Raw genomic sequence first — 14,669 nt, 5'->3', positions numbered from 1 at the left:
CTTCCAAAAAAATCTCTTTACCTAAGATTTATAGTATATATTATAATACATTATACAATATTATAACCATATACTATATGTGCATCAGCATGGCAAAGTGTATTGAGACCTGGCCTCAGAGCCAGAAGACCTGAGTTCAAGTTCTGCCTCTAAAATAAATTGGTTGTGAGCAAGAGTAGTCACTTAACTTCTCAGTGCTCTAGTCAATTCTAAGACTTCATGCTATCCATCTAGTCCCATAGCTGTAGCTCCCTAGACCAATGAAATCAGATCTGGTCTAAATTATGTATTTGCACTCATTCATTCAGGTATTGTCTCACTACTAAATTAAATTCTCTTCATTTTGTATTACTTTGATATTACTGCAATAATTTTAGAATGCTGAATTACAATAAACCTTTAGAGGTGACCTTAAAATAAGGGTTGTTGACCTAGAGTTCACAGATAGATTTCAAAAGGTCCATGAATTTGGATTAGAAAAAAAATTAATTTTTATTTTCATTAAGCTCTAAGTGAAATCTAGCATTTCCTTCAATTATTTAAAAACATTGTCCATAGACCTCATCAGACTGTCAGTGACACAGAAAAATTTAAGAACCCCTGTCTTAAATAAAGTATAGTCCTGACCATGGCACCTGCCCAAAGTCCTAGTGAGTTAGCAGCAGAACCAGGATTAGAACTCAGTTCTTCTGACTTGATGGTCATGTTGACATTAACATCACTGCAATGGTATTTTACTGCAGTATAATAATACACCATGGTGGTAGACCGTACACTTCCTAACTTAGAGACCATCACTTTGGACGAACGAACTACAGCATGTGAATACAACGTATGTTCTTAGGTCTACATCCAAGCGCCCTCAAGAATCCAAATTTTGTTTTTAAGAACGGGAGCTATGTTTTTATTGGCATGGAACTCTTGGTGCAGAACTTCTGCCAAAGCAGGCGGGCAGCTTCTCTACAGCGGTGTCAAAGTCGTGTGGAAATGAGGGCCTCTATTCTATACAGGAACATCCTTCCAAGATGCATGATTAGTTCTGTTTAATTACAGTTTTATTTAAATGTTTCCCAATTACATTTTAATCTGCTTCAGAGAAGCACTCAAGAGTTCAGAGGGCTGCAGGATTAACAACTCTGATGTAAAGCACGGAGAAGTTAAGTGATTTTCTGGGGGTCACACAGCTTCTATCAGAGGCAGGACTTGAATCCAAGAATTTTGATCAATGTAGTCACCATTTATAGATTCAAAAGAGTAACAGTGAAGCATGCTTCCCCTCCCTCTGTCACCAGAAGTGGTAAGAAATGATACACTGGTATTCACCCATGGTCAGCGTTGCTTGACTCTATACTCATTTGTTTTGAGTCAACAAGTATTAAGTAAGTACCTAATGTGCTCAGTACCAAGCTAGGCATTAGAGATACAATTGCAAAGAAAACCAATCTCTATTCACTGGGAGCTTACACTCCTGAGGGTAGAGAGTGAAGTGATAGTGATGTAAATTAAGTCTTCAATATAACACTTTAAAAGGAAAAAAGAAAGAAAAAAGCTCCAGACTGAGTGTGTCCACTAAAGATGTCAAAGACAGAGATAAAAGTCTCGTATATACCAAATTACTCCTAACAACACTTTTAGTGGCATCAAAAAAAGGGAAGGAAAGTGGAAAATAGAATTTATTGCCATAAACTAGGAGATGGCTAAACAAACTATGGCATATGAATACAATGAGATATTATTGTGCCATTAAAAAATTATAAATATAAGACTTCATGTTAACTTGGGAGGGCTTATACTGACCAATGAAGAATAGAGAAGGGAAAAATCCAAGTAAAAATCTACACAATGACCATAATGCTGTAAGGGAAGATAACACTAAAAGATATGAGGACTCAGATAAATGTAATGACCAGTCTTAAATCCTGAAGACTGCTAAATGAAACATTACAGGTGTGAGATGAGACAGGCTGTTAGACTTACATCAATTTGCCATTTTCATCACTTATATTTATACTTTGCTACAGGGAGAGATCTATAGGAGGGTAGTACATAAATACTGGGAAATCACAGTGTAAAGAAAATTTGATAAAAAATTGTTTTTAAAAGGAAAAGCACCAAGAAATTTGAGAACTAGTTCTGATTCTGGTAACTATGTAGCATCTGCCTCAGTTCCCTGAGAAAAGATTATGGTGAGAATCAAATGAGATAATCCAAAATTATATTTTAAAAGAGAAACACTATGATAGTCAGTATTACATATTTTGGCACTTGGTTATATGCTGTTTTTGATAATTGTGACTGTCTCATTTAAGTCTTGTGACCCTTGGTGGAAAACAAGGGACCAAGTCAAAAATTTCTTTTTTTTTTTATCTCCCACATGGACTATTTTGTATAAAAAACATCAAAGTTTTCATTGTAGAATATTACCACAGACTAGGGCAAATTCTGCTTTAAAAAATCTGTAAAAACTGAATGAAATAGACATCTTAGAATCTGAAGGGTCTTCAATCAAAGTAAAGGGCCTCTTCACTTTTCCAGAGGAAACTGAAGCCCAGTGAGACTTGACTGATATGACACTAATTCTTTCTTGAAACAGACCCCAAAGAAATCGCTCAAACCCCAGTTCTTCAATCTCATCTCTAAAACTGGGATAGTAATGGTAATATTCTGCTTATTTCCCAAGGAAAACACCTTACAATCAATTTTTTAAAAATGTATCCTTCAAAAAGTTTCCAATATAGACATCACTGTCAAAATGCAGTGAAGCAAACTACATTGTAGGGGGTGGAAGAATGCAAGAGTTATAAATCGTTTCATAAAACAAGTGATGATAATGCAGGTTTCACAACATTCACCAAAAGCTCTTGAAGTTTTAAAAGATGTTTTAACAATGAGGTTTTAAATCAAAACCCAGCATGGATTTGCTTATATTTAGCTATTTTCAGTTCAGACAAAATACATAAAAAAGTACATTTCATTGTAGAAACAAGATAATTCTTTATAAATAAGTTAAAAGGTCCACCTGTTCACTTTAGAAAAATATACATTTGTTGAAATAGACCATCTCCAGACAATTACATATAAACATAAAAACTATGGTTCTGGTACTATTTAATTATGAGTTCATAATGTTGTCACTCTGGTTCTCTCTTTCTACCGCCAGTAATGCTTCCAGTGTTTCTAAAGGAAGTCCATCAGGTGTACTGATGTGCACTGCAGTACCATCAACCTCTGTTACTATAACAATGTCATTAGCCTCAGATACAACTGTTCCTGGATGGGACAGGATAAGCCCATCTGAAGTTTGAATAAAAATTTGTTCATGTCCCTGAGACAATGCCTGGCTTTCACCAGTAATTTCGAAGGCCAGAGTTTCACCTACAGCAACTGCACTCTCCTGTTGCCTTTGGACGTTCTGTAATGACTCAGGGAACTGGTCCAAATTATCAGCAGGATTTTCAAGAATGTCCTCAGTGGACATAGATGCTTCTGGTAAAGGGTGATGCTGTGATTCCAAAGTCGGGTGTGAACTGTCCGTGGGCATGTCTACTGATGAAATCTTTTCAGGCTGTGGTGTTATCTCATGAATCTCATTACCTGGATTAAAAAATTCCTGATGAGATTTACAAGCCTCATTCTCTCTTCTGTTTCGAATCTCATGCCATGGGGAATCTTTATCAGATAACATGGTGCAACAGAAATCAGAAATGGCAGATTCCTCAGAAGCATTCTGGTCAGGGGGGTGATTATGAACACATTCAGGGAGCAACTCTGCTTGTTCTTCAAACAGGCTACCTGAATTTTCTAACTGGGAACAAGTGTGCATTCCTTTAACAGCCTCATACAGGATGACAGAATCTGCAGGTTTATTCTTGCTTTCTGCATCAGCAAGTGCTTTAGGCGGATCATTCTTGCCTTCTACATCAGCAAGTGCTTTGGGCGGCTGGCCAACATTTAACATCTGACTCCCAACATCAGCGACTGCCACATTATACGTTTCTTCTGAAGACTGAGAGGTAGTCCTGTTAAGCTGGAGGTTGAAACCTAAAGCATTTGGGAAAAATTGAACATATAAACATTTCCTGATTGTTCAATAAACTAACTTTAATATGTACGATAAAACCACCATGATCACATATCCTGTATCCTATTCATATAATCACAATTGCAAATGCCCTAAAATGCACTGGAAATAAAAATTAGTGGGCAGAAAATACATCACCCAAAAGACGTACAATCAGAAGAGGTGGCCAAGTCATGTAGTGAGAACGAGACAACCCAAGTAGGGCAACAGTATGCGAGAAACATTAAAAGATGTAGACCCTTTGTGGACAACGAACACACGCACACAGGAGATGCTTAGTACTCCCATGAATGACATCACAGATCCGCTGATTTCTTAAAATACTGAATTACAATTCAGAACATACATGCTATTTATTTGTGGTTTATTATCCATGTGTTATATGCTCAGTTCCATAGGTGAGGAACAGGATCTTATCTGAATTCTGTATCTCTCCCTGGGCCAAGCATAGTTGCCTGCATAAAGGTCTGCATTTAAATTTTAGTGTTTAGTTCACTGTAGAAAGAATAAGCTAAGTCTCAATTATATTGATTACATATTAACAATGGTTGATTATAACTCCCTTAACAAAAACTAAAGAATGAAATCTTACTAGATGAGACTGATAGCAAAATTTGTTTCACAGGATAATTTTACCAGCTAAGAATGATTTCATCTATATACATACACCAACAAAGTTCATAACCCTGCACTACTATGGCTGAAAAAAAAAATCATTTTCTGATGCCCAAAGCTCTAGTTTTCAAATGACAGTAGTACTTTGAGGGCTACACAGCAATTAATTTGAATCTAATCATCATTATCCTAAGTGATATTTCTATAATGTTTTACAGTTTGTAAAAACTTTGACATGTCAAATGAGATGATTCTCATTTGTGCCTTACCAAAAACCCTCTGTACAACAGCTATTATTCTCTCTTTAGAGATAAAACTGCAACTCAGAGAAGTTAACTGACTTGCCAATGGTCAGAGTTATTGTCAGAAGGAGAATTTGAACCTGGGTGTTCCTGACTCCAAGTCCAGCATTCTATTCACTCTATCTCCACCTCAACAAAAAGAAACCATTCTAAAAAGCAAAACAGGAAAGAAATATTCCGCTCTACATCGTACATTAGCTTGCAGACCGCTGACAAACAGCAGTTTGGTGGAAGGTTATTAACCTGTAACTGACCAGGCAGATGAACCCAAAACAAGGTAAACACTCAAAATGATCAAACCAGTTGAACAAAGACAGCTAGAAAATACATGGTCGTTTTTTAAATGCACATAAGAGAACATAAAGAAGTCTAAACCAATCACAGACAAGCAGACAGCTTTAAAAGATATATATTGAACTACATGTGTTATCAGACTGATGTACTCATTGGTTTTGCTATTTTTCTAAAAAAATTGTGTGGAATAGCTTTCTGGGAGAGGGCAAGAAGAGGGATTAAGGGGGAAATTTAGTCAATATAAAAATCAACATAACAGGAAAAATTATTTTTTAAATATGCTGAATTCACTTAAAAATAAAATCAAATTGTACATAATAAGAGCCACAGTTTCACCTACAATCCTTTTTTCTTCTGCGTATATTTTAGATGTTTATTAATATTACTAAACAAAAAAAAAATTTCAATACATGGTTTGCAATGTTTTTTAAGGCTAATTTGGTAGGTCATGTTATAGAACCTGGGGCCTTAAAAACCATGTCATCCAGCCACCTGATCTTACAGAGAGGAAAAATGAGTATAACAGCAAGCACATTACTGACACAGTTTTGACTATGTCACTCTTGAGCTTCATAAATTCCAGTAGCTCTCAATTACCTCTGGAATCAAATACAAGTTCACCATGTTGGCATTTAAAGGCACTCACAACCTAGCTCCAACTTTGCAGCTCTATCATACATTTAAAATTTTTTTTTAATTTTAATTTTTTAAACCCCTTTACATACTCAATCCAACCAAATTATAGATGACTGTGGCTCTTCAACCTCTAAGCCTGGAATGCATTCACTTCCAACCTCCACAAGAGAACTCCCAGTTTTGCTCAAGGACTATCTTCTTTCTACATGACAATATCCCAATCTTCAAGGAGTTTACAATCCAGTAGGAAAGATAAGATATCTATACAACTAAACAGAATATAGTAAGAAAGGGTACAAGGGAGAGGCACTGAAGCTTGGAATAAGGAAGACCTAAGTTTGAATTCTGCCTCAGACACTTACTAATTGTGTGTCCATGGGCAAGTCACTTAATCTCAGTCTCAGTTTCCTTATTTGTAAAATGGCACCCACCACACAGGGTTGTTATGAGGCTCACATGAAAGAACATATATAAAAAGCATTTTGTGCCAAATGAATACTTGCTATCGCTAGTATTGTTATTATTGGAAAGAGACAAGGGACATCATGTACTGGGTGGAGGCTGGCTTTTGTGTGGAAGAAAATCCTGGTAGGTTTCATACAGGCACCCAAGCTGTGTCTAAAAAAAATGGTCCAAAATATAGTCACTTTGGAAGCAATGCGGAGTTACAGAAAGGTTTCTGAGGAAGTAAGTGATGCCCTCGGGAGAGTATCACTTTAAGTAGGACTCTTAAAAATCTAAAAAGCCTTCCAACACTGAAGGTAATAAACTGGTCATTCCTCAGTATGTTACTTTTTAAAAAATTTATAAATAACCTGAAATGCTACTGAACAATTAGTGCATCCAACCATGGAGTGTCACAGAAATGTTACCTTCAGTGTTAACTTGGTTGCACAAAGGTGTGGTTTTCTCCTGGAGTCCACTGTGACTAGCATAATGATCATTCATGTTCTTGGATCCACTTTCTATCCTGGTTCTTTTGATTGGCACCAGCATTTCTTCAAGTATCTATGAATAAAAATCCAATTCACTTAACAACATGAAAAATGTACCTTTTCTGACTTGTCAATAATGTTATAAATGTTTAAGAATTAAAACTACAGCAATTGAATGTTTCAAAGAATAATCAACCCTGGCACAGTAATAACTATTCACATTTCTGTAATGTTTTTAACATTTACAAAACAATTTCTACATAGTAAGTAGGGGATGCAAGCATTATTATTACAGAGTCTGATAATATCACTCGACTTAAAAATGCAAGATGGTTTACCCCATAGCTTATAAAATAAAACGCAAACTCCTCAATTTGACATTTAAAGACCTTCAGTCAGGCTCTGGCCTCATTTTCAAGCTTTATTTCACTGGTCTCCTCTTCACATACCCAGCATTCCAGCCAAAATGGTTTATTCCTGAACTCAGCCTTTTGCTCAGGCTGGCTCATGTGCCTGAAAAGTATTTCATTCTCACTTAGAATCATTAGCTTCCTACACAGCACAAGTTGGGACCGTTCAGCTGATCTCCTGCCCAAAATTATTTTGTATGTATTTATCCCTGTAAATGTTTTATCCTAGCAAAGAATATAAACACTTTGAGCACAGGTACTGAGGCTTGGGAGTTTTATTTTCTTTTTTCCCCCTAAATAAATGCTTAACTGAATTTAAATGAATTGCCAAGCATGCAGTAGCATACACAGATATAGAATGTGTCTGAAATTACATTAAGATACTTATAGCTAGTGGATATATAGCTAATTAATAATTCAATTAATTAATAAAATGGCTTTTAAAAAAAATAATATATTAAAATTATTAAGCATACCAATTCCATAGATTTACTCTATTACCTGCTAGTTTCCAGCCTAATGTGTTATCTAGAAAATATCATATAATGGACAGAGAGCTGGCTGGCCTCGCAGTCAAAAAGGTCAGATGTCAATCAAGTCCTACCTCTTACACACGACCGCTTAAGTTGGGCAAATCACTTAAGCTCTCAATGCCGGAGGCAACCCGGTGGCTGAAAGTTGCAGAGCAACTACCCTTCTGCAATGAGAGGAGTTTTCTCCACAATGAAACTGTAGGTCCAGTCCACCCCCCACCATCTAAAAATTATCTATTTCCTAGTAGAATGTAAGGTCCTTGAGAACAATAATATCTGTCTTTGTAAGCCCAATATGCCCAGCATAGTGCAGAGTATGCATTTGGTAAATGGTTGTTGAACTGAATCCTATAAAAGTTTGGCTTTTTTTGTTTGACATGCTAGATAATTGCAAATCATTCAGATTGTGTGTTTGTGTGTGTGTGTGTGTGTGTGTGTGTGTGTCTAGAAAAATGCTTAACTAATTATAATTCCTACTTAGACTGACCAACTTTATGTATATTGGCTTTAACAGCTTAAAGCATTAAAACTTTTGTTTATCTGTATATCTGAAATCAAATCAGCCCAAATTTTGCAGAAAGGAAAATAGCACGACTGGAATACTGACTTCAGTGTTTCAAAGTAACAGGGACTGTGGTTGGTTTTTTTTTTTCCAATCTTTAACATTTATTTTTTAAAAATTTAAGATCCAAATTGTTTTGGTTCCTTGTATTCCTAAGAATAGCTAAATCATTCACAGCTGATCCTATGATATTGCTGTTACTATGTACAATGTTCTGGTTCTGCTCATTTCACTTTGCATCAATTCAAAAAGGCTTTCCATGATTTTCTGCTCATCATTTCTTATAGCACAATAGTATTCCATCACAATCATATACAACAACTTTTCCAACCATTCCTCAATTAATAGGACATCCCCTCAATTTCCAATTCTTTGCCACAACAAAAAGAGTGGCTATAAATATTTTTGTACATATGAGTCTATTTCCCTTTTCTTTGATCTTTTTGAGATACAGACCTAGTTGTAGTATTGTTAGATCAAAGGGTATGCAGTTTTATAGCCCTTTGGGCTATAAATTGTTCTCCAGAATGGGCAAAAAGATGTCAAGGAAGCAGATTCAGCAGTATCAAACCTTAAATCATGTTCTAAGGTGAGAGCATTGTTGAAGTTTAAAATGGATAATTCTGATTATTTTCAATTAAAATTTTCTTGTATAAACAAAACCTATGCAGCCAAGAATATAAAGAATGAAGCAAATTGGGGGAAAAGCTTTCACAGACAACCTCCCGATAAGATGCAACTGGACTATAATACTGTTGTGGTATAAGAAATGATGAGCGGGCTGATTTAGAAAAACACGGACTTATGAAGGAAGAGGCAATCCACCTTTGGAGACACAGATGCCAAGTGGAAATAAGCATCGTATGATCAACTTAACCAACATTTCATTAGTGTTCTTATTTTCCCATATCCCCTCAAGCATTTGTCATTTCTGATAGGCATGAAATGGTACCTCAGATTTGTTTTAATTTGTATGTCTCTAATCAATAGTAACTTAAAGCATTTTTTATGTCACAAAAATTGATAGCTCTGATTTCTTCTTCTGAAAACTGCCTGTTCATATCCTTGGACCACTTATCAACTAGGGTATGGCTCTTGTTTTTAGAGATTTGGCTCAATTCCCTATATATCCTATATATTTGCGAAATGAAGCCTTTACCAGAGAAACTTCGGTAAAAAATTTACCTAGTTTACTCCTTTGCTTCTAATTTTGGCTGCACTGGGTTTGTTTGTGCAAAAAATTTTTAATTTCATGTAATCAAAATTATCCAATTTATATCCCGTGATCCTCTCTATCTCTTGTATGTATCCAAAGATCGGACAGGGACATTTTTCCACATTCCCTAATTTACTTACATTACCCTTTATGTCTAAATCATTTATCTATTTTGATCTTATTCTGGTATACAATGTGAGATGGTTGGTCTATGTCTAGTTTCTGCCAAGTTGTATCCAATTTTCCAAGTAATTTTTGTCAAATGTTGAGTTCTTGCCCCAAAAGCTTGGATCTTTGGGTTTATCAAACTTTAAATTACTACAGCCATTAACTACCATGCATTGCATACCTAACCATCCCACTGATCCACCATTCTGTTTCTCAGCCAGTACCAGAATGTTCTGATGATTACCACTTGGGATACAGTTTGAAATCTGCTAATGCCAAGCTGCCTTCCTTCAGATATTTTTTTTCATTGATTTCCTTGACATTTTTGACCTTTTGAGAGTTTGACATTTTTGAATGAATAAATTCATTCAATTAATATCCATTAGATTGGGAGTTCTTTTATAGTAAGGAATATCTTTTGCCTCTATTTGTATCCCTAGAGTTTAGCACAGTGCCTGGCACATAGAAGGCACTTAAATTAACAGAGCTTGGATTCAAAGCCAAGTTTTCTTACTCCAAGTCCAGGGATTTTTTTCAATTCAATTCAACCAGTACTTATATTAAGTACCTACCATGTGACAGGATACACAGGATTCACATACAAAAACAAAACCCAACAATTAGTGCCCTCAAGGACCTTACATCCTACTATGGAAACATAGGAAATTAAATACAAAAAATATATACAAAATAACCTCCAGAGGGAGGGCACTAGCACATTGGAGGGGGTGGGGGTGGAAGAAGAGAGATTAGAGATCTGGAGAGGCTTCTTGTAGGAGCTGGCACTTCATCAGTGCTATGTAACTTTTCCACCACAAACACCCACCTCATTTTCTCTTTTCTGTCCAGTAATTTCACCTAGCCCCCCTTCAACTGCACCGAGCATATACTGAGGCAAAATGCCATTCTTTTCTAGTTCTTTCTTCTGTAGAAGCTCTTCTGTAATTCCCAGTGACTCAGCAACCTAGAATTTAGGGAGGAAAAAAAAGAAACATTCAAGAAAGTAACAACTTTTCAATGACAAGCAAATGATAACTAATAATACATGACTAAACCCAATTTGGTACACAAAGCCCCTCTATCACATTAGTCACTGTGTAATCAGGCAGGAACAAAGATATGAGGCTAGAATGAGCACCAGTAGCAAAAAAGGTTATTCCCCAAAATCAAAGTGATGGTGTTAGCAAAGTTTAGAAGAGGACACTGCAAAGGTTTTCTTAAGACTTCATAGTTCTCTTCCATGGAGCCTGAAAGCTCATTGTAAAACCGACTTACTGCTACTGAGGCAGATTTCTCAACGACACCCACAATTTAAAAACGCATTCCAGTTCCCTTTACAACAGCCCCTGAGAGGTAGTACAAAGAGTATTATAAATCCATTTTACAGATGAGGAAGCTGAATCTCAGGGAGGTGAAACAGCCTCCTCAAGATCACAAACCTAGTAAAAGTCAGAGCCAAGACTGAAGTCTAAGCCTCCAGGCTCTTCCCCTCAAGCTAGGCGCCTCCATACCCTATGACTCCTCCTCCTGGGGACAGTCACTGGTCTATTTCCTTAGAAACATTCATGCATACTGAGCTACAAATTCCTTTTCCCCCATTGTCATAACTCACATCCAGAGGATGAAAAAGGAGACTACATAGATATTTCAAACATAAACCCAAGGAAAATAGAGGAAGGAAAAAAGGGGTTTAGGCAAGTTTTGAGCCTACCAACCTTGACAGTGTCCCCTTAAAAACTGATGCAATGTCATTTCTCCATAGAGGCTACATCACTGATGGGCCACCTATAAGAGATGGATTTAGATGGATGTATACAGCATTAGAGCAAGACAAATTTTGGCATGTGAAAAGGATGAAGTCCACATTTTGTAATTTAAAGTAAAACAAAACAAAAATCACACTAGAATCCAATTTGGATTACAATAGCTTGTTAGAGGTTCAATTTAATTTACCATAGTGTGTAAAGTTTTAACTCTTACTCTCAACAGGCATTTGCAGGTCAGCATTTTATTCCAGCATGTTAAAAAACACCTTGTTTTCAGGGGTTTTTTTAGTATTCATAATTGTTAAATGTGTAATATTTAACCTTTTTAAGATATACAAGAGTAGCATCTAGTAAATTTTAAGGAGATATTTAACAAATCTACCATTAGATGCTCTCCACAGACGTTTAAAATAATGCAGGTAAAGAACATATCAGTTTATCTTGCTTTCTAGTTCAATAAAGTTTAATGATAAACACTAGTATGTATGCAAATGCACAGCCAAGGGAGACAACATACGAGTCTAATCACCAATTCAGTTAAACTGAAACAATGAGACCCATTATGGTCAGCAGTGAGGGAGATGCAGAGCTTACATGATCTGTGCTTCCTCTAGTCTTATGGTACAGCAGGAGAAGAACGACACTAATGCCACTGTTCCAGAATTACAACCAAGTGTCATGAGATTGAAGGAGGAAGCTGAATGCTAACACGTGTAGACCAGCAATCATGGAGGAAGTGGCATTAACGCTGGACTTTAAAAAATGGATAATAAATGCTTACTGACTGATGAATAGGAGAAGAGAAGTCATAGGGAATGGTATGCACAAAAGCAGAGACACAATAAAGCCTAGATCATGTTCATTAGGCAAAATGTGGCCAGAATGTAGTGAATGCAGAACAGTAAGGAAATAAGTCTGAAAAGCTAACATCAGATGATGAAAGGTCCTGAATTCTGGATAGAATTTAGCCAAAATAAAGATATGTTATTCCAAAAGCTAACTACAAAAAAGTTGGTAAGATGTTAAATATAGAAATACACTGCTGCCTACGTTCATCTGTAAAAGGACATTTTAAAAATAACTTTAATACACAAACTCCCCTTTCCTATTCCCATTACCTCATTATTTTTTATTTCCAGGGCTTGCTCAGAACTTGGAACAGAGTTACTGAAGTAATCTTGACACATTTTTTTAACCATCTTATGCAACTCTTCAAATTCCTTATATACATCTGGGAAAAAAGGCTTTGTTGGGTGATTCTTTTCAACCTTTAGTGAAGAAGAAAAAAATCTAATAGATGAGGCAATAATATTTGAAATACAAGCAATAATTCTTATTAAAATAAATGGTATACCGATACTTTTAACATTCCTGTTACTTTCCAATAAAGTCCTAAATGCCCCCTCCCCTCATCCAAAGAACTTTTCCTCGTACCAAAGAAGTATATTTAAGCAAACCAAACCAACTCATTGGAAATATCAGACATGTGCTTCATTCCATTTACAGTCCCCCAGCAATTCTCTGTCAAAAAGAGGGCTCAGCAAACAGAGACTCCAGGGTGCAGCTGGGTCTGGAGTAAGGAAGACCTGAGTTCAAAACACAGTCTCTTAACAGACACTTAACTAGTTGTGTGACCCTGAACAAGTCACTTAACCTCAGTTTGCATTAATCCACTGGAGAAGGAAATAACGAGTCACTTTGAGAACAGAGGAAAAGAGTAAAGTGCCAGTCAATGGCAGAAGCACAATGTCACAGCTGTACTGTTTCTGCATGGGTTCAAATGGACACAAAAGGATGAAAAAATGTCTATTACAATGTCATTGATTTAGAGCTGCAAGGGACCATGAAGATCACTTGGTCCAACCTCCTCATTTTATAGATGAGGAAATGAGGCCCAGAGAGGTGAAGTGAATCTGATCTCAAATGAAAAAACAGCCCTTCTTTTTTGCAAGGGAAAGCAATCTACCTGTACACTTGCTCCCACTATCCTAAATTACCCCCATAATCATCCCCATTCTATTATCTCTAATATCTATCTACTAGGTTCCTTCCCTACTACCTACAATTACACCCTTATCTCCTCTATGTCTAAAGAGCCCTCCCTTGATACAATGATTGCCTCTTGCTACCATCTTTTATCTCCCCTCCCCTTCAAGGCTAAACTCCTTAAGAATGCCATCTACATTTAGTAATAATAACTAATATTTATAGAGCGCTGACTATGTGCCAGGCACTGTGCTAAGCACTTTATAATTATCTTGTCTGATCCTAACAACAACCCTGAGAGGTAGGTACAATTATTATCTCCATTTTACAGATGAGAAAACTGGGGCAGACAGCTTAAGTGAGTTGCCCAGGGTCACACGGCTAACAGGAGTCTGAGACCACATTTGAACTCAGGCCTTCCAGATGCCAGCCCCTTTCCTCTCACTTCCTTTTAAACCCTCTACAATCTGCACTCACATCTTATCATTCAACTGACACTTCCCTCTTTCTTCACTACTAAGTTTAATGGCCTTTCCTGAAGCTTAATCCTCCTTGATCTCTCTGCAGCATCTGTCGCTGGCTGCTTCCCTACTGCCTACAAACATGCCCATGTTGCCTCCATCCTTAAAAACACCCAAGCTATCCTTGCCAGATCTCTCCTACCTTTTGTGGCTAAACTTCTTGAGAAGGCTGTCTACAACAAGTGCCTCCAATGCCTTTCCTCTCTCTCTTCTTAATTTCTACAGTCTGGCTCCCAAATCATCATTCAGCCAAAACTGCTCTCTCTAAAATTACTAACAACTTTGACAATACAATGATCCACCATAATTCCAAAGGTCTCATGACAGATAAAAAATGCTATCTACCTCCATAAAGGGCTCTGAAGGGCTCATAGTGCATACTGAAGCATATTTTTTCTTTTTCTTGGGTTTTTATTGGGGGGGGGGGTTGGTGGTAGTTATTATTTTCCTGGAAAATGGCTCATGTGGAAATGTTTTGCATTACTTCATATCTATAATGGATATTATAATTCTTGCCTTCTCAGTGAGTGAAGGAAGGAGTAGAAGGTAGAAGAGACAGCATTTGGAACTGGAAAAAAAAAGAACAATCTCTTAACTGCCATATCAAATGGCCTTTTCTCAATGCTCATGCCTTTTGACCTTTC

At 36.7% G+C, this 14,669-nt stretch overlaps 1 protein-coding gene across 1 annotated transcript in view; it reads right to left on the bottom strand.

The window, feature by feature from the left end:
• Positions 1 to 512: 512 nt before the first annotated feature.
• ZNF839 (zinc finger protein 839) overlaps positions 513 to 14,669 on the bottom strand; it is a 31,744-nt gene continuing 17,587 nt past the window's right edge. Inside the window, 4 exon segments of the mRNA XM_036749687.1 lie at positions 513 to 4,041; positions 6,801 to 6,936; positions 10,579 to 10,716; positions 12,637 to 12,786. Of these exon segments, the coding sequence (XP_036605582.1) occupies positions 3,113 to 4,041; positions 6,801 to 6,936; positions 10,579 to 10,716; positions 12,637 to 12,786 (1,353 nt within the window). The 3' untranslated portion in view covers positions 513 to 3,112.

The sequence above is a fragment of the Trichosurus vulpecula genome, chromosome 3, assembly GCF_011100635.1.
Source record: "Trichosurus vulpecula isolate mTriVul1 chromosome 3, mTriVul1.pri, whole genome shotgun sequence".
In the NCBI taxonomy this organism is placed as follows: Eukaryota; Metazoa; Chordata; class Mammalia; order Diprotodontia; family Phalangeridae; genus Trichosurus; species Trichosurus vulpecula.
The sequence above is the reverse complement of the archived record's forward strand: the minus strand, read 5'-3'. Positions and strand labels throughout refer to the sequence as shown.